This window comes from Mustela erminea, chromosome 11, assembly GCF_009829155.1.
Source record: "Mustela erminea isolate mMusErm1 chromosome 11, mMusErm1.Pri, whole genome shotgun sequence".
Classification (NCBI taxonomy): domain Eukaryota; kingdom Metazoa; phylum Chordata; class Mammalia; order Carnivora; family Mustelidae; genus Mustela; species Mustela erminea.
The window spans coordinates 56,652,172-56,673,386 of record NC_045624.1 but is presented as its reverse complement, the minus strand read 5'-3'; the positions used below and the strand labels follow the sequence as shown (position 1 = coordinate 56,673,386).

General features: G+C 34.4%; 1 protein-coding gene and 1 pseudogene across 3 annotated transcripts in view; one reads left to right on the top strand and one right to left on the bottom strand.

Moving 5' to 3' along the window:
- The window catches only part of SNX13 (sorting nexin 13), a 129,955-nt gene that overhangs the window by 40,536 nt on the left and 68,204 nt on the right, over positions 1-21,215 (bottom strand). For all 3 annotated transcript variants that reach the window (XM_032303919.1, XM_032303917.1, XM_032303918.1), the window contains exons 9-13: positions 18,314-18,397; positions 14,626-14,764; positions 14,160-14,248; positions 9,240-9,339; positions 7,865-8,058 (exon numbers count right to left, since the gene is read on the bottom strand). In XM_032303919.1, the coding sequence (XP_032159810.1) occupies positions 7,865-8,058; positions 9,240-9,339; positions 14,160-14,248; positions 14,626-14,764; positions 18,314-18,397 (606 nt within the window). The remainder of the gene's footprint in view (positions 1-7,864; positions 8,059-9,239; positions 9,340-14,159; positions 14,249-14,625; positions 14,765-18,313; positions 18,398-21,215) is intronic.
- LOC116568509 lies at positions 5,900-7,425 on the top strand (annotated as a pseudogene).

Below are 21,215 nucleotides of genomic sequence, written 5' to 3'. Positions count from 1 at the left end.
AGTAAACAAAATATTTGAAAAAAAATTATATACCTACAATAAGACTAAACAGATTATCTATACTTAATCAAAAAATTATTTTCTTTTTATTCCATGATTCCATAAGATAATTTACTTTTTTGAGTCTCCTTTTTTAATAATACTTCTCTGATCTGCTTGCAGATTTTAAGACATCACTTTTTTTTTTTTTTTTTTTTTGGTACCAAGTGGTATAAATGAATACAATCAAATACAAAATTCACTTTGACTTTCAGGTCTGCTCTTAAGCCTACGTCACACTTACTTCTGTTATCAGCCCAATGTGCTGATGTCAAGTTAAATGTCTTTTCAGTAGAACTATTTAGGCACAGAATAATTACATTTTACTTACTAAGAACTGCATCTATAAGTTAACATATAGACTATTTGTGTCTAAAATGCCCTTTTTAAACATTTTAAACATAATGGATATCACTAAAAGTTATTACCTCCTTCTCAAGGAAAATGGGTTTTAAAACACAGAGGTCATTTAAACTTGTGAGACCAAAGGTGAATTCCAAATAAATTATAGTTTTAGTAAAGAAACTAAGAAAATCCTGTTAAGCTAACTATCTCCTCCTTATGATATTTTTTTGAGTTCTCAACACTCTCATTTCAAAAATAATTAGCCCTTCTTGACAAATTGAGGTTTCTTTGTAGCCTATACATACACAACTCAGGTCAATCTATCCTTTTCAAGGTTCCTTTTAACCTCTTCAAAGATTAGTTGAGAGTTATTTATTTATTTATAAATTTCTATTTACCGTAATTCTTTTTCATATTTATTTTTAATGTATTTTCAAATTAGGGGACACTATTCTTACCACATTCTTTGAAAATATGACTTTACTGTATGTCAATATTTTAGCATCTTTTTTATGGCTGGCAATAATCATAGCCATGTTGAAGCAAATGTCTAAGGAAGTTATTTTGTGACATTTTTATAATGTCAAGAATCTCACTGTTGGGGCACTTGGGTGGCTCAGTTGGTTAAGTGGCTAACTTCGGTTCTGGTCAAGATCTCAGGGTCCTAGGATCAAGCCCCGAATTGGTCTCCCTGATCAGCAGAGAGTCTGCTCCTCTCTCTGCCTCTGTTGCTCCCCCTGCTTGTGCTGTCAAATAAATAAATGACTCTTAAAAAAAAACAAAACAAAACAAAAAAAAAACTCATTGTTTCTAATGTTTTGAAGAAACTAAAAACTGACCAAAAATCTTTATTATGAAAACCTCAGTATCACAGGTAAGCAAGTGATACCGTTTTAACAGTATTGTATAGAAGGACTACATGATATTTAGCAGGTAAGATCTTTTCATTTTCTTTGGTAAGAATTTTATGGACTGAAAGGAATTTGTTAAAATTTACATCTGTACTGTGTGCAATAGCTTCTGGGCCTTTGGCTAAGATCAAATGCACTGTTTGCTAAATATACAAATATATGAACAAAGTTTGTTTTATTTTTTCTGCAATTTACTAAAATCTTAGAAATCAAGAAGATATCTAAAACTCCCATTTTTTTCAAATTAAAGTACCAAACACCAGTGGAAAATACACTCTCATTGCCATAATCTGATGTAACGCGATATACTACAGAAAGCAAGATTGCTGGTGAGATCTACCAGAGTAAGGTCTAAATTTCAAAGGGCCACCAATTCCTTTCAGTCCATAAACTTCTTACCAAAGGCACCCAAAATTAATTCTAGTTTTAAAAAGCAAGCAAGTGGGATGCCTGGGTAGCTCAGTCCTTCAATGTCTTCCTTTGGTTCAGGTCATGATCCCAGTCCTGGGATGGAGTCGCAATCAGGCTCCTTGCTCAGTGGGCAGCCTGCTTCTCCCTCTGCCAGCCACTCCCCCCTGCTCTCTCTCTGACAAATAAGTAAACAAAATCTTAAAAAAACAAAACAAAACAAAAAAAGGTACAGGCTAATGTGTGTTCATTTGTGTAGTATGCCCAAGCTAATTCACTTAATAGCCACTACTTTTAACTGACCAGTGAGGTCTTTGGGGGAGATGAAAAAAACTTTTTACTGACTTAAAATTATTTGCAAAATTCAGTTTCCAAATCTGCTTTTATATCCCCTTCTCCACCAAGATCAATCCCAAAACATTTTTTGCTCTTCATGCAGTCAGTATGCTTTATTTTGGTTATTTACTCTCCCTAACCCAGGTATAAGGCTCCTTCCATCTGTCATTAAAATGATTTAGTCCTTCAGCCTCTTCTATTGGCAATGTCTGGGTAATGCTGATGTTGGTACCATAATCATTCTCATTTTCATTATCTGAACTTTAGAAACCTTGGTTACAATATTCATAATGTTAAAAATTTAAAAGTCCCATCACAATACACAGCACAGGACAGGAAAAGCAAAAGATGAATAGTTAACATTCATGGTAACAATGCACTTAAGCCGTACATGGAGTGCTACACGATGGAGAATTCATTACTGTGAAGAGTAAACAATGACTGCCAATAGTAGAAGGTAAGAGAAAAAGACAGCAATGACTACCGAAGGAGAGAAATCCACGCCACAGTCATCTGACACTAAAATGCTGCCTTCAGCACTGAATTCTGGAATTAAGTATGGGTTTTGCATTTTTTCTCAATCTTCTCCACCCACTGCTAAAATGTGGAACTTACAGTGTCTTGGAGAAGGGTTTCCCAAGACTTAGGATATTTTCCAAAGCTTTAAAAAAATATTAACTTCAAAAACATAACAAACTCACAGTTAACTTCTCACTGGAAATAATGAAAGCCAGAAAACAATGAAATACTATCTTTAAAATGCTGGAAAAAACCGACTTAATAACTATTATTTCATTTTTCCAGTATTAATTGTAATCCATTCAACTGGACTACATATAACAGAGCTGACTCTATAGCCTACTTTAAAAATTAACATAGAAAGACTTAGATATACACACTATAGCTGTGTTTTTAAACAGCAGAAACTCTTGAATGTGTTCAGGTAGAAATATGAACAGCAATATTCAGAGCAAAAGTACAACAGAAAAGAAGGGGAAACAAACCAAACTGCTCATAAATATTTTTGAAGGTAGGAGCACCTGGGTGGCTCAGTGGGTTAAAGCCTCTGACTTCGGTTCAGGTCATTATCCTGGAATCCTGGGATTGAAGCCCACACTGGGCTCTCTGCTCTGCAGGGAGCCTGCTTTCCCCTCTCTCTCTCTCTGCCTGCCTCTCTGCCTACTTGTGAGCTCTGTCTGTCAAATAAATAAATAAAATCTTTAAAAAAATATTTTTGAAGTAAATAAACTCTTGGACTTCAGTACAAATGAATTACACTTACATAAATCAACATGTATAAAATGCAATATAATAATGAGGGGAATAAAAGCAAGGCATATAGTCCATTCCATTTATATAAAGGTTAAAAAAACGCTAAGCAAGATACTGCTTTAGAAAATATATGTATAGTAAAATGGTATGGGAAAGCAAGTGAATAATTACAGAAAACTAAGTTCATCAAGAAAAAAGAAAACAGACAAACAAGACAGGTGAAACAGGTGAAGAATATACTAAGAATCTTCAAAAGCACAGTACATGTTCTGTTTCTTTAGCCAGATGGTATATACAAATGTGTCTGTTACATTCTTTAGAATATGCACTCTTTAAAAAGTATGATATATTTCATTTGGCAAAAATATAAGCAAATGGACTAATAAGCAGTTTTCAAATAAAATTCACACTTAAAATTCAAATACAAGGGCACGTGGGTAGCTTAGCCAGTGAAGTACCTGCCTACGGCTCAGGTCATTATCCCAGGTTCCTGGGACTGAGTCCCATACCAGGCTCCCTGCTCAGTGGGGAGTGTTCTTCTCCCTCTCCTCCCTGTTCACGTTCTCTTTCACTATCTCTCTTGCTTTCTCTCTAATAAAAATAAAATCTTATTTTTAAAAGTTCAAATACAATTTTTGTGCTAGTATGTATAAATTTGAAGGTACTCTATGGCATAGCCGTTACAAATACTGGAGTATGAGGAATCTTGTGGATTGTTGTGTCCATATTCATGAGCAATACTGGTCTGTAGTCTCCATGATGTCTCTGTCTGGTGTTGGTATCAGAATGACAGTTTCGTCTTGCCATTTGCGATGATGTGGATGGAACTAGAGGGTATTATGCTGAGTGAAGTAAGTCAATCAGAGAAAGACAACTATCATATGATCTCCCTGATATGAGGAAGGGGAGATGCAACATGAGGGATCTGGGGGTAGGAAAGGAATAAATGAAACAAGGTAGGATCGGGAGGGAGACAAACCATAAGAGACTCTTAATCTCAAAAAACAAACTGAGGGTTGCCAGGGGGTAGCGAGAGGGTGGTGGGATTATGGACACTGGGGAGGGTATGTGCTATGGTTAGTGCTGTGAAGTGTGTAAACCTGGCGATTCACAGATCTATACCCCTGGGGTTAATAATACATTACACGTTAATGAAAAAAATTAAAATTTTTTTTAAAAAAACAACTAGAACACCAACAAAAAAAAAAATAGAGTTTCTCAATCTGTGTCTTTCAAGACATTTGCCCATATCATTTAAGTTTTCTAATTTGTAGTGTAAAGTTGTTTATATTTGCATTTAGTCTTTTTTATTTCCATAGGGTTGGTGATGATGCCTTCTGTTTGATTCATGATTTTGGTATCTGTGACTTTCTTTTTTATTTTTCTTGGCCAAGCTGGCTAAAGGTTTGCCAATTTTAAAGAATCAACTTTTGGCTATATTGATTTTCATTACTGTTTTTCTGTTTTCCATTTCATGGGTATCCATTCTGATCTTTCCCACTTCCTTCCTTCAGTTTTCCTTGAATTTATTTTACTATTCCCCTTCTAGTTTAAGGTAAAAATGTAAATTGCTGTTTCAAGATCTTTCTTCTAACTAGGCATTTAAAGTGACATATTTCTCTCTAAGCACTGTGGTAACTGCATCCCATAAATTTTGATACACTGTGTTCTCGTTTTCATTCAATTCAAAATACCTCCTAATTTCCTTCTGATTTCTTTTGACCCAGAGACTATTTTGAAATGTGTTAATTTTTAAGAATTTAAAATTTCTCAAAACTCCTTCTGTTAATTAATAATTAATTCCACTATGATAAAAGGACATACTTTTGTATGATTTCAACACTTTTAAATTCAGAGTTATTTTATGGCCTAGCAAAGGGTCTCTCTAACCCAGACAATGTTTCATATAAGCTTGAAAATAATGTGTATTCTCTGCTGTTCTTAGGGAAAGTATTCTATAGATGTGCAGGTTTGATAGTGGTTTATAGTGTTCTATAGTGTTCTTCATCTACTGTGTATCTTTGGTCATATTCTATCTACTTGTTCTATCACTACTGAAGTCTTCAATATCCACCTATTGTTGAATGTCTATTTCTCTCTTCAATTCTGTCAGGTTTTGTCCTATGTATGTGGAGGTTTTGCTGTAGTATTTCTAATTTTTTTTTTGACGGTAAATCAAGGATCAATTGACCTTTTTATCATTATAAAATGTTTTTTCTATTAATAATTTTTGTTTTAAAATCTATTGTCTAATATTAGATAGCTGCTCCAGCTGTGTTTTGGTTACTGTATGCATCGTTTATCTTTTTCCATTCTTATACTTTCAATCTTCTGTATCCTTGAATCTAGAGTATGTGTGACTTTGAGTCTTGACTTTGTCACTAGTATTTGCATGACCCTGGCAAAGTTAATTCAATTTTCTAAACATGAGCTTCTTTACCTATAATAAAAGAACAGTAATATACAAAAAGACTGTTATTAAGATTAAATGAGACAAGGTTTGCAAGTAGTACTGCTTACTATAAGTAATGAATATTCAGAAGTATTACAAAAATTATCACTGAGAAACGTTTGTTAGATTACTCCTTTCTGCCCAGGGATGCTGCTGAGTAAGCTTCGTTCAAGTCTCCCCTCCCACCACCATCATGTCTAAGTCAGGGTCTCCCAAAGAGGCTGAACAGATGCAGAAGCTCTTTACTGGAGGTCTGAGCTTTGAAACCGATGAGAGTCTGAGGAGCCATTCTGAGCAATGCGGAACACTTACGGACTGTGTGGTAATGAGATATCCAAACACCAAGCGCTCCAGAGGCTTTGGGTTCGTCACATATGCCCCTGGGGAGGAGGTGGATGCAGCCATGAATGCAAGGCCACTCTTCCACACAAGGAAGAGTTGTGGAACTAAAGACAGCTATCTCAAGAGAAGATTCTCAAAAACCTGGTGCCCACTTAACCATGAAAAAAGTTTTTGTTGGTAACATCAAAGACGACACGAAAGAATATCATCTAAGGGATTACATTTGAACAGTAAGGGAAAATCAAAGAAACTGAGATCATGACTGACTGAGGCAGTGTGTAACCATCCCTCAGAACAATGTACTGACCAAACACGCTTGAACATGTACCAGCAATAGGCCTCTCTGGGAGAAGATGATATACATCCTTGAAGCCCGAGCAGCTGGGAACGCCCAGCCTGTTTCTTTTTTCTGTTATCTCCCCTTCTCCAGCGATCACCTGTAGTTAATTAGATGATTCCTTTAAAAGTGTTTACTCAACCACAGATCCTATACTGCTTGATCAGGTATATCTTGCTTGCTTGTTGATTGCTATCTGTATCTAATAAGTATGGGACTGAGGAGCTGTTCTGGGAGGCAGTCTTCTCAATTGCCGACACTTGCTCCCGTTCTCTTGAAGTGACTTGTTTATGCCCCATTCTTCTCCCACGTGCCTTTGGAAAGTGGCAAGTGGTCATTGGAAAGCAGCAGCAGGGGCAAAAAGAGCAGTTTTGCTTTGTAACATTTGATGACTATGATTCTGTAGACAAGACTGTCATTCAAAAATACCTTACTTTGAATGGCCACAACTGTGAAGAACGGAAAAGCCCTATCAAAGCAAGAGATGGCTAGTGCTTCATTCACACAAAGAGGTCTAAGTGGTTCTGGAAACTGCTGGTCGTCATGGAGGTGGTTTTGGTGGGAATGACAACTTTGGTCATGGAGGGAACTTCAGTGGTCGAGGTGGCTTTTGGTGGCAGTCGAGGCGGTGGTAGATAAGGTGGCAGTTGGGATGGCTATCACAGATTTGGTAATGATGGAAGCAACTTTGGAGGTGGCAGAAGCTGTAATGATTTTGGCAATTACAACAATCAATCCTCAAATTTTGGAGGCAGAAGTTCTAGCCCCTATGGTAGTAGAGGCCAATACTTTGCTAAACCACGAAACCAAGGTGGCTATGATGGTTCCAGCAGCAGAAATAGCTATAGCAGTGGCAGAAGGTTTTAATTACTGCCAGGAAATAGCTTAGCAGGAGAGGAGAGCCAGAGAGGTGACAGGGAAGCTACAGGTTATAACAGATTTGTGAACTGAGCCAAACACAGGGGTAGTAGGGCCTCGCTGCTTCAAAGAAGACATGTTTTAGACAACTCATGTGTATGTACAAAAAGTTCAAGGACTGTATTTGTGACTAATTATGTAACAGGTTATCATAGTTTCTGTTCTGTGGAAAGTGTAAAGCATTCCAACAAAGGGTTTTAATGTAGTTTTTTTTTTTTTGTATCCTTGCTGTTGATTGCTAAATGTAATAGTCTGATCATGATGCTGAATAAATGTGTCTTTAAAAATTGGGGAGGGTATGTGCTTTGGTGAGTGCTGTGAAGTGTGTAAACCTGGTGATTCACAGACCTGTACCCCTGGGGATAAAAATATATGTTTATAAAAAATAAAAAATTATAAAATATATATATATATATATATATATATATATATATATATATATATATATTATTACTAATGTTACTACCAAAGAAGATAAAAAAACTAATCAAAACAGAGACTCACCTTTTCTGATAAATACTGTTCATATATTCCAACAGCAGCTGCTCTTAAGAGACCCTTGGTTTGGTTGGTTTGATGTTTTCCATCTTTCTGACGACTTAATAAAACTTCGAGTTGCTGTTGGGCTGTAACTCGGTATCCTTCCACTGTCATCCAGAAGAAGAGATGTGCTTGACCTCCAGTTTGCTGCATGTAATCTACCAAACAAAATCCATAACAACATAGATATTAATGTCACATATTTTTGGATGCATGTAGCCATGCAAGTTAAGAAGGATTAAAGTTTCAGATATTTAAAACTCTACATTTTCAAACTGTTAAGCAAATGCTGAAGATGAAGAATGCTTACATCACAAATTGGTTAGGTTAAAAAGATCACAGTTATATAGAAAACACAAATGGATGCACACATTTTTTTTTAAATCTTATTTTTCATGATAAAATTTCTAGGAGATAAAATTACTACAGAAGGCTTCATCAGAAAGAAACTACTTCAGGAACATTTGGCTTCTGTTCTCAATAAAGATTACTGATTATAATATTAATATTCTTACAAATATTAAAAGTAAGGATTAGGATCTTCAATAAGCCATGCATTTATGTTTTTGGTCATGAAAATGAAGAATCAGGGAGGTTTACTGAAAATGTCCTCCAGATAAAAAGCAGTTTTGATGTATAGTTGACCCCTGAACACTGCCGGTTAGATCAGGGGCACAACTCACCATGGACTCAAAAATCCATGTATAATTCCTGACTTCCCAAAACCATAACTACTAATAGTCTACTGTTGACTGGAAGCCTTCCCAATTATATAAACAATGAACACATACAACATTCCGTATGTACTATATTCTTAAAGTAAGCTAGAGAAAAAAATGTTAAGAGAATCATAAGGAAAATACATTTGTATTACTATACTGTATTTATCAAATACAATCTATATAAATAAGTGAATCTGCACAGTTCAAATCCATGTTGTTCAAAGGTCAAATATAATATTAACAAAATTAGTAAATATTTATATGTATTAAAATTATATAAAAACAAAGACCTATTCATGCACAAAATGATACAAACGTTAAAAACAATGTTGCTGATAAAGAACTCCTTCTCAAATAATTTAAATTCATAGAATCTGCTAGAATTTAAATGAGTTATTTAACAAATGCACATTTAAGTTATAATAAGCATTTCTTTCCTTCTAAACAAAATAAATCTCTACCTCTATGATTTCCAAAAAAGGGAACACTTTAGAGAATGGGGAGTGGAGGAAAGATATATTTGGTATGCTTAATATCAGATATTTAAAGTTTAGTAATATTTACGATTATTAAAAATTTTGAGGGCTGTTTTATTTTCATAAAACGCATTTACCCACCCATAAAAAATTGTAGTGCAACATTGTCTACAAGAATGCTGTCCAAGGGGACTGTGCAAAGTTTCCCAAAGTTCGCTGCCAGTTTCACAGTATTTATTTCCTAAGAGAAAAGTAAATGCAGGTCAATATTTCATCTACTCATGTATTAGGTCAAAGATCTTTTCATAGATATAAAAATGTTAAACTAAAATGGAATAAAAATAAAGTTTTTTCTTTTCTTTCTCCTTCATGTGGGTTCCCAAAAGTCCCAGCCTAGAGAATTTCCTAATTAATAACTGCGTAGTAAATATGCATTAAAAGTATGATAAGCATTCACTTCTTTCATTATAAAATAATTCTGAATTACCAGAATTTCAAATATTCTCTATTTCTACATATTCCAAATGAAAATGAACATTTTAGGAGCTAAAGGGGATATCTGGAATGCTTACAATGTCCAAGAATAAATAAATCCCAACATGTTCAAGTACAGACTGAAGTCTATTCACTGAGAAAACAGAAAATATCCCAAAAGAGTAATTTTTCTCCTGAGAGAGTAAAAACTCTACCATCTTTCATTAAAAATATGCTTCTTCTCAGACGACCTAAACAGTAAATTAAATTTAGTTTTCAAAGTCAAAAAGCAAAGTAACTACCTACACATGAAAAAACACAGAAAAACAAAACAAAACATGAGTTCAAAATTTAGACAGTCTAGAGATGCCTGGGTGGCTCAGTCAGTTAAGCATCTGCCTTCAGTTCAAGTCATAATCCCAGGGTCTGGGGTCGAGCCCTACATTGGGCTCCCTGCTCAGTAAGGAACCTGCTTCTCCCTCTGCCTGCCACTCCTCCTACTTGTGCTCTCTCTTTTCTCTCTCTGACGAATAAATAAATAAAATCTTCAAAAAAATTTATAGAGAATCCACATGTCAAGCACTGTGCTATGTACTTTATACACATTATTCTCCACAACAATCCTATTGGATAAATATCACCCACCTCACTTAACAGATAAAAAAGCTGAAATCAGAAAGACTGCCTATGATTACAGAGCTGCCAAGAATGACTCGGTGTTTTCAAAGCCTGCAGCCTCTTCCATAAAACCCGAATGTTTCTGTGTCACCATTTCTCTGTATTCCTAAATCCCTATCTCACAATCCTCTATTTAAAAAAGAAAGATCAGAGGCGCCTGGGTGGCTCAGTCGGTTAAGGTTTCCCTTCAGCTCAAGTCATGATCCCAGGGTCCTGGGATTGAGTCCCCAGTCGGGCTCCTTGCTCAGTGGGGAGCCTGCTTCTCCCTCTATCTCTGCTCCCCTGAACCCTGCTCATGTGTTCCATCTCCCTCTTGCTCTGTTCTCTGTGAAATAAATTAATAAAATCTTAAAAAAAAAAAAAAAAAAGGAAAAGAAAGATCAGAAGGTTTTTCTGAAAGTTTGGGTGCCTTAATTAGGGGGAAATACTAAATTAGATGTAGTTAATACATAATGGAGAAGAAAAAGAACTTGAGAAAAGTGGAAAACTTCCTCTCTAATTAGTATTTCCCTTCATATAAATACTGTATAATAATAGATAACTGACTTAAAATGTCTGGCATAAAGCAACCTGGTGGCAGCACGTTTTCTCCTAAGTCTTCTTTCTTCAAACTTACCACCTCTTTCTTTCCCAGAAGCAGCTCCACATATGAGATGCAGAAGAGTATTCACCGTAACTTTATTATTGTAATAAAAAAGATAAACAGCCTCCTAAGATTTCAAGATGAGTAGCACGGTTAAAAAACTTTATCTCAGCAACTGCACTACTGGGTATTTACCCTAAAGATACAAACGTAGTGATCCAAAGGGGCACGTGCACCCGAATGTTTATAGCAGCAATGTCCACAATAGCCAAACTATGGAAAGAACCTAGATGTCCATCAACAGATGAATGGATCAAGAAGATGTGGTATATATACACAATGGAATACCATGCAGCCATCAAAAGAAATGAAATCTTGCCATTTGCGACAACATGGATGGAACTAGAGCGTATCATGCTTAGCGAAATAAGTCAAGCAGAGAAAGACAACTATCATATGATCTCCCTGATATGAGGAAGTGGTGATGCAACATGGGGGCTTAAGTGGATAGAAGAAGAATCAATGAAACAAGATGGAATTGGGAGGGAGACAAACCATAAGGGACTCTTAATCTCACAAAACAAACTGAGGGTTGCTGGGGGGAGGGGGGTTGGGAGAAGGGGGTGGGATTATGGACATTGGGGAGGGTATGTGCTTTGGTGAGTGCTGTGAAGTGTGTAAACCTGGTGATTCACAGACCTGTACCCCTGGGGATAAAAATATATGTTTTTAAAAAAAATAAAAAATTAAAATAAAATGAAAAAAAAAAAAAAACCCTTTATCTCTGTGGAGATTCTGACCTTTCTTCCCAAGTGAACTAATTAAAAAGGTAAAGCTTGAGACTCAAAAAAGAATTGATGGGCTTCAAAACAAGGTATCTAAATTTTAAAGGGATCTGCTATGAAAAGGTGTCTGAACACTGGGGCACGTGGGTGGCTCAATCAGTTGAGCATCCAACTCTTGATTTCAGCTTAAGACATTTACTCTGGGTCCTGGAAGCAAGCCTTACACTGGGCTCCACACTCTGGGGAGTCTGCTTGGAGATTCTTTCTCTCCTTCCTCTCTCTCTCTCAGCCCCCGTCCCCTGCTCCCACTCATGTGCTCTCTTGCTCCCAAAATAAGTATTCTTCTATACTGAATGTGCATGAGTATATAATTTTAAAATACAGTTAACTGAAACAAAGACATACATACACATAAGTTCAGGTATTAGACAAATGCGGGCCTCAAGTAATGAGTTGTAATTAATCCAGCAACTAAACTCAATATTTATAAAAATCAGTCTTCTATTCTTAAGAAATTCAAAATTTAAATACATTTTAAAATTATAAGCCCAGAGAGTCACAATAAATTTCCAAAAGAGAAAACCAGGAAAAAAAAAAAAAAATGGACTATACTGAAAACTAAGGTAGTTAGTTTTAAAAAAAAGCTCTTTTCTGTTTCCAAGGCCCAAATCTCTGCTCTTCTCAGCTACCTATAATCACTGTTTCTAATTCATCTCTCTCCATTTTCTCTTGGACCAGTTCCAATAAGGGTTTCTCTCCAATACTCCAAAATGCTATTATCAGATCACCAGTATTCTCCTGGTGGCAAATCAAATGGTCAATTCTACGTCTTCATCTTATTCAACTTATTAGCAGCCTGCGACATACCCGATCTCTTACTTCCTTAAAAACTTTCTATAATTGGCTTCTGGAATATCACACTCCCACGTTTTCCTTCAATTTCACCAGTGACTTACTCTGTCTCTTTAGGTAGATCTTCCACTTTGTCTTAAACTCTAGTAACTATACTGCCTCTGGACTAAGTTCTTGATTATCTTCTTACTTATACTCACTGTTTTAGGTAACTCCATCCAGTATCTTTACTTTAAATAAACATCTAATAATCCTGAGGACCCTCAAAGTTTAGGTCCATCACCAACCTTCCCCTTGAACTACAGTGCTTAACAGCTAGCAGGTTTATTTGACTGTCCAATAAGGATCTCAAACTAAAACATCCAAAATTTGATTGTCTCTTCTTAATCTCCTCTTTACTGTATTATCTATTTTAGTAAATAGCAACACTGTTCATGCAGTCAGGCCAGAAATTCTAGGAATCCTCCCTGAATCCTTTTTTTTTTTTCCCCCCCTCACTCCATATTTAGTCTATTAGTAAATCTGTTAGTACTACATCCAAATTCTAATTACTTCCCACAACCTCTGCAGACATCTCATACTGGACTAAACCAATCATCTCCTAAATGATCTTTTAGTCTCCATTCTTATTCCCGCCAACTCTACCACAATTTCTAAACATCACAAAGACCCCAAGTGATTATTTTACCTCATAAGTCAGGTCATGTCACTTGCCAGCATAAATCTCCAACGGATTCCCATCACGATTAGAATTTTTTAAAAATCAGGGCACCTGGGTGGCTCAGTGAGTTAAGCCTCTGCCTTCAGCTCAGGTCATGATCTCAGGGTCCTAGGACTGAGCCCCACATTCAGCTCTCTGCTCAGGAGGGAGCCTGCTTCCCCCTCTTTCTGCCTGCCTCTCTGCCTACTTGTGATCTCTCTCTGTCAAATAAATTTTAAAAATCTTTAAAAAAAAAAAAAAGAATTTTTAAAAAATCTTACTATGGTAGATAAAACCACATATGATATAATCCCTAAGGTTCCTCTCCAATTTTATTACTACTATCATCCTTTCTCATTCATTCCATACCAGCCATGCTGACCTACTCTAACTCACCAAACATCTTCCTATCTCAGGGCCTCTGCATATGATTTCACCTCTGCCTGAACGATTCTTTAAAAAAGAAAAAATCTCAACACTTTCCCATTATTCTATCAGATTTCTCTAAGCTCAAATGTAACCAAATCACTCAGCATCTAATCTAAAACATTCCTAGACATTCTCTATCTCTCTACTTTGCCTTGTTATTTTTTATATTTACTTATTTTTAACACTTTTTTAACATTATATAATAATTTATTTATTGGTTTATTTTTTCACTCTTCAACTAAAATATAAGTTCTATGAAGAGAGAGCTTTTTCCTATTAGGTCCGTCTAAAATGGTGCTCAATGTATAAAACTATGTAAGTGTTGAATTTTTAATAAAAAATGAAAAGATGAATAAATAAACCAATAAATAAAATCTTTAATTGCTGTAGCATTTTTCAGGAAATGTTTTAATCTCTTTAGTTTTAACAAATACTTTTTTCTGCAAATCCTTTTGTGGAGGGCCGCACTAGTTAATATTTCACATCTTGTCATTTGCTAGATATTTAAGTGAATATAAAGTATTTATAACTAAACATTAATTTTAAAGTACTTTACTTACTTTGCCTGACTGCAATCGCTGTATTCTTGAGTCACATACTTTCTTTACAAATAGTAAGCTATTTATTTGATTCTTGATAGTGTTGATATCTAAATATAAACAAATTGATTATGAGCTAGTGGTAATGTTATTTATGAAATACTTTAAACATGTATGTACTGTAATTTAACATGAACAGAGCAAACAATAAAAGAACTAATCTGAAATTTTATAGTGAAATTATTTAATTAAAATTAAACCATGCCTATTATTTTTACTTTAGAGATAATTACAGTATCAACAGCCTCAAATTCAGAAAATTGTAATACTTTTATTCTTAACACACATTAACATAATAAGATTTAGACTTAGATAAGGTGAAAATAACTAATATCATAAAGTGACATTTGGGTAAATTAAAGTTTTGTTTAAAGATAGAATAATGATTAAAGAAGTACATGTTTCTGTACTTAAATGAATTACTTACCATCACCAACTGTATCTAGAGATCGAAGATACTGTAATTCTTCTGCTGCCTTATCTCTGACTGCTTCTAGCTCTCCAATATTGTCACTCAATTTAATAATGTTCATAAAGGCCTCATAGTTGCAATTAGAATCACGGATCTGAAAATGAAGTTTAAAAAACAGGTGGGAGAAGGACTCAGGAAAAAAAGAATCTTCAGGGTCTACCACATGCTAGGTAGGAACAATCTTATACCAAGTGTTTACGCAGTGCTTTTAAGAACACAAAATGAAAACTTCTGTACTCATAGTCCCAAAGAAAGGTAAAGGAGTAGAAGATGAGATTAGTGGCAGTGAAAGGCCAGTCTGGTAGGGTACAGTACATGTGGTAGCTTCCATTCTGAGTGGAATGAAGTTATTGGAGGGTTTTAAACAGAAGAGTGCTGTTCTCTGACCTAAACTGAACAGAATCGATGTGATGACATAATTAACTGGTTTTTTTTTTCTCCTAGCCATGTGCTGTTTAAGAACAGGAATGGGAGTTGAGAGTTGAGTTGAATTTAACCAGAGTGTGGCTTCATCAAAAATATAACAAAGTGAGACACAAAAAGTACTCAAGGATATTATAAAGTGACCAGCTGCTGTGACTGCCAACAATACTTAAGTAAAGGAGTAAGGGAAACAATGAAAAGGCAGCAGACTTGGGATACTGTACATTCTCTATAAGGAGTCAAAGAACTGGGGACTGAAGATGTCCAGAACTTGGGAAAAACTAGCTAATAAGCACACGAAAAGATGCTCAATATCATTGAGTCATCATGCATATTCAAATTAACCACAACAAAACAGCAATGCCAAATGCTCATCAGAATGCAGAGAGATGGGGGCTCTCAACTGGTGCTAGGGAAGTGCAAAATCAGAATAAAACTTCAGAAGACTACTCGGCAATTTCTTTCACTTTATGTAAATTTTATTTCAATGATTAAAAAAAAGGTAGGTTATTAAAGACATGATTTCTCTAAGAACACATTAAGAAACAATTAAACAGATGTCCATTTATCTGCTCTAGTTGAAAATAACAATATGAGATAATTTATTCCACAGTAAGAGAGAAGACTCATTCTTAATTAGTTCGCATTTTAAAAAAATATATACATTTATGATGAGTAATGCAAAACTATCCATACTATTTTTAGAAATGACTTAAAAACTATCGTTGGATAACACTAATATATTATAGAAAGAAGATATGTTACTACTAGACTGCTCTAAACTTTGCCGTTCAAATAGAAATGAACTATATGGTTAGATATTAATGTAACTGAACTAAGAATAAGAACTGAGCTCATTTTAATATTTACAATACCTATGGATACAAGGTTTTCCACACAATTAATGTCAAAATACTAAACCAGGCAACAAAGTAGGCTAAAGATCCTTTACTGATAAACTTTGCTCTTTTAAATATATTTTCTGATTCTATACTGCAAAATGAAATAAGGAACAATTCCTGTTCATTAACGAGAAAAAAGACCCAAGCATCATACACAATAGTAGTATTAATCCAACTCTAGGGAGAACAAGTAAAGACATATTGGTTTGAATTTCTTTTGGAGCATATTTTAAATTCCACCCCCTCAAATGTTTACACCATGTATTTAATTATATAGTTAATATAAATTCAGCAAAAGAAAAACTGAAAGCTGAAGAAAAATATATAGGAAAAAAATTATTCCTAATCCCATGAGTGAGAGATAACCATAACATTCTGTACCTTTTCTATACCACAAATAAGATTATACAGTACTATATCTTGATTAAGTTTAGTATAAAACATCCATTTTATTGTGTTCTAAAAAACATTTCCTAATACCATTTACCCTTATTTCATTACTGAAATGTTTTTGAATTTTACCTCTTTACCTAGTTTTTTAAAAATTACTTTTTTTATTATATAACTAATACTTCCTATAAGGTACAATATATACACAAGAGAAAAAATTAAAACATTCATAATCTTTCATAATCCTACATAATCTTGTTAAGATTTCAAACAGTATATATACTATCAGAATTCTATAGTCATTAGTAAGAATATAATTACTTATATATTTGTTTTTTAAAAAGCATTCTCTACACACACATCACCTCTGGTTATCCTTTTCATATAAAAAATATGTTTAGTTTAGTTTAAAACATAATGCAAAATGAAATAAGGACCTGGTGCCTGGGTGGCTCAGTTGGTTAAGTGTCTGCCTTCTGTCAGGGCATGTTCCTATGATCCTGGGGTCCTCGAATCAAGTCCCACAACAGGCTCCCTGCTTAGTGGGGAGCCTGCTACTCCCTCTGCCCCTACCCCCTTATGATCTTGTTCTCTCACACTCTCTCTCTCTCTCTCAAGTAAATAAAATCTTTAAATATATATATATATATATATATATATATATATATAAGCATTTTTTCATTATTCAAGATACACTAAGATACACTACTATCATTCTTTTTAATGGCTTCATGTATTCTATTTTATCAATATGCCATAACTTATTAAACTAATCCTCCATGTAGAACACTTAAATTGCTTTCAATTTTTTAGTTTTAAAAGCAATGTTGCCATTAATGTCCTTAAATATAAATTGTTTCAAACTTACTTATTATTACTTAAGAATGAATTTCATGAGTATAACTCCTAACCAAAGGATATGCATTTTCAAAAATTTTAACTAGGCAGATATGCATGTTTTTAAAGCTTTCATAGAGCCCAACAGGACACTAAAAAAATTGACAAAGGAAATGAAGAACCAGTTGTATGGCCTGCAAAAAAGGCTCTCGAAATACAAAGCTAACAAAACAAATTCTGCCTGCAGGTAACCCACAATCTGGTAGGAGAGAGAAAAATTGCTGCAGCAACAACACCAAAACAATGTCCAGTTTGATAATGGCTACTAGAAACAAAGAACAAGAAATTCTTTCCTAAGAAAGCTAGACTGAGTTAATAGAAGACAACTGTGGTGAAGAAATTCTATTTCAAGAAAATGAATCAACGATCTAGAAGCATATAACAAAGAACTCCCAGCAATAGCCCATTTACAACTCTTTCTTAACTATGAATTTACTGAGGAAAAGCATATATAATCAAACACAAAAATAATTAGACCCAGTAAACTTAGTAATCACTAACCCTCTAATATGTCTGACAGATGAGAAAGCTATGTCTTACAGAAAACTAGCTACTTATACACACACTAAGCAACCTGTAGAAACAAGTCTAGAACACACTTCCTCCCATTCTTAGTCCAGTGTTCCTTTTACCATACTTTCCTCCATTATACGGTATAAAAATGTAAAGCACATGCTATTAAGTAGTTCAGACCACAAGCTCTGTTTAAAAGCAAACAGCAACTTTTTAAAATACTCATCATCTATCCACTCAGGCAGTAAAATATCCTTTTCTTTTTAATTTAAATAAGTAGTAACAACACCAAAATTGTAACAGGATTATCTTATTAACAAACATCTTAAAAAGAATTTGGCTGCACGTTCAACATATTAGCAAACAGAAATATGAGAAATATAAAGATTATCTTTAAACATATTTTTACCTAATTTCTTTAATAAATTATTTCTTGATCTTCCTGCTCTCCAAGTACTGTTTCTAAATTTCAAAAAAACTGTTTTAAAAACAGAGTCATAATTTTAGAAAGTACATACCATCCATATGATATATTGATTAATATAATCAGGATCACTGAGTTGATTTATTAATGGAAGAAGAATTCCTCGTGCAAGAATTTCCTGGACAAAAATTGTAAAAAACAAAAACAAATTTAACCTAATATATTTATCAAATCACTAGGTAATGTAAATAACACAATGCTGTTACTTAAGAAAGGTACGATACACGTTAAACCCGAAAGCCAAAACAATCTTATAAAAAGATGAACTAATACACCTCAGTTAAAATAAGTGAGATGAAGCTACCTATACCAACCTGGATATATCTCCACAATGGCATCTAGTGTTGAGTGGAAAAAACCAAAGGGTAGCTGTAGTATGTTAGCATTTACATCAATTTTTAAAAAGGCAAAACAAAAAAGGTACCATATGTATTTATGAATCCTTACATCTATATTAGAAGTATAAAAATAAAAAATAAATAAAAAATAAAAAAAAATACACAACCAATTTTAGAACAGTAGTTACCTTCAAGAGAGGAACAGAGCTACTAAAGTAAAACATTAACATTGGTTAAATTTGGGTAGTTGGTAAATAAATGTCTACTGTATTATTCTCTATACTTGTTTGTGTTTGAAATCTTTCCTAATAGAAAATAAAATAGTATGTTAATTATTCATCTTTCTCTAGAATAGATCCTCCCATTTTTTATAGCTATTTGTGCTCCTACCTACTAATATCCTGCTCTTCCTCCCAGGACTGACTACAGAATAAAATCTCCAACTGAAAAAGCCTTGATCATTTCAGCTGAGTATTTTTGTATTTTCATTTTTAAAATATACCCATGCCCTGAATTTATGGGATTTGTCACTTATCATCCTCTATGTAACTGTCTGTTTTCTACTTCTAGAAACGCTACCACTATCTAGGAATGTTCAGCATACGAATGACACCTGTCAAGTCATCTACTAATTTGTCAATCTTCAAAACTATTTACTCAAGGTCATATTCCTCAACATGGCAGGCATTACATAAATAGTAAAGGGATGGAAATGAAGAGTTTAGTGCTGATTCTATTAATACCACAACTTCACCCATTATTAATCTTTATTCTTTTATGCATGCTGATACATAAATCTATGAAATACCATTTCTAAAGAAAACTGGAAAAAGACTAAGTGACTGTAATTTTAACAGAATATTTTACTTTTCTAATTAAAGGGCCAATTTATTCCTTTTGTCAAGATCTCTAACTTATCTGGTCCATTTTATGATATAATCTCATAAAAAGCAGCATTCACTTTATTTTCCTTTAGAGAGCTATTTTATATAAACTCTACTTTTGTAAGCTGTGTAAGTCTCTGAAAACTATTACCAATGATGAATTAACATTTCCAAAAGGCAATCATGAAGGTTCCAGAAACTTTTAATTATTTACTTACTTTCTTTTCTTTGTATCTTTTAAGTAATCTTTACACCCAATATGGGGCTCAACCTCACAACCCCAGATTAAGAGTAGCATGTTTTACCAAGAGGTGCCAGGCACCTCTTATTTATTTTTACTAATTAATTTTTTTCAGTAATCTCTACATCGAATGTGGGATGTTCCGTTAACTTTTAGAAGTATCTTTTGAGACATCTTACAATCTCAAATTATGAGGAATTGTTTAGGGGTGCCTGGGTGGCTCAACTGTCAGCCATCTGCCTTCAGCTCAGGTCATGATCCGATGATCCGAGGGTCCTGAGATCAAGCCCTGCATCGGGTTGCCTGCCCAGTGGGAAGCCTGCTTCTCCTTCTCCCACTCCTGCTTGTATTCCCTCTCTCACGGTCTCTCTCTTCAAGTAAATAAATAAAAATCTTTTTTAAAAGGAGGAGGAGGAGGAGGAATTGTTTATTCTTTTAAGATTAGTTTTAGTCTCCAACTTCTTAAAAATTATATTATTTACATAATTCTTTCCTTCAAATTCTCTCTGGCCACATATGTTCAAATTTAAAAATGTGCTTTGTAAGGAGAAAATTCATAAACAAAACTATGTTTCTCGAAAGTTTCTTTTCAAAGTAAGAAATAAAAAGCACGTGGGGAATAACTGTGAATAAATTTAATGCTTCTCATTAGTCAATGCTATTAGTCAGCCTGTCTTAGAAAATTACATTGATCTTCTAATTTGCCTCATGAAAGGGTTTGGTTAGTCAAGATGTAATCATATGACTTAACAATTTCTATACAGGTTCTAGTGAGAGCTCTAAATATTCCAAAATAAGTAGCCATAGCCATGTAATTTCTACCTTAAGACAAGCACCAGCTGTCAAATATGAAGGCTTAAAAGCTACAAAGTCACTGAGGCCATGAATCTTTAAATAAATAAAGCGTGGTAATGGACAGAAAGCAAGACAATTAAACAGCAATTACTGTAGTCAAATGCTATGATTTGTACAATTTCTATAAAAGATCCATATAAAGGAAAGAAGTAAGAACTCTTTACAATGTTATTTAATCTAAACAAAACCATCTTTAGGAAAACTTAAATTACCAACAAAAGAAAACTGATAAAGAATTACCAAGTTACAAGAGAAAAACCTGATTTGCTGAATGCAGGACTCTGTAATTACACACAATCAGATTCAACCATAAAGACAGACCAATCTACAGCAAAACATATTTGCTCTTTAAATAATCCTATTTGCTTTAAATGATAACCTCATGTAACAAGGCAGATCTTCATTCATGTCTCCTAAGAGTCAGCTTCATCTTCAGGAGCCGCAGTAATATGTGCACCTTCAGCAAGAAGGGCAAAAAGTTTCCCCTCATTAAAACTAATTCTCTGGGGCACCTGGGTGGCTCAGTGGGTTAAAGCCTCTGCCTTCAGCTCAGGTCATGATTTCTGGATCCTGGGATCGAGCCCCGCTTTGGGCTCTCTGCTCAGCAAGGAGCCTGCT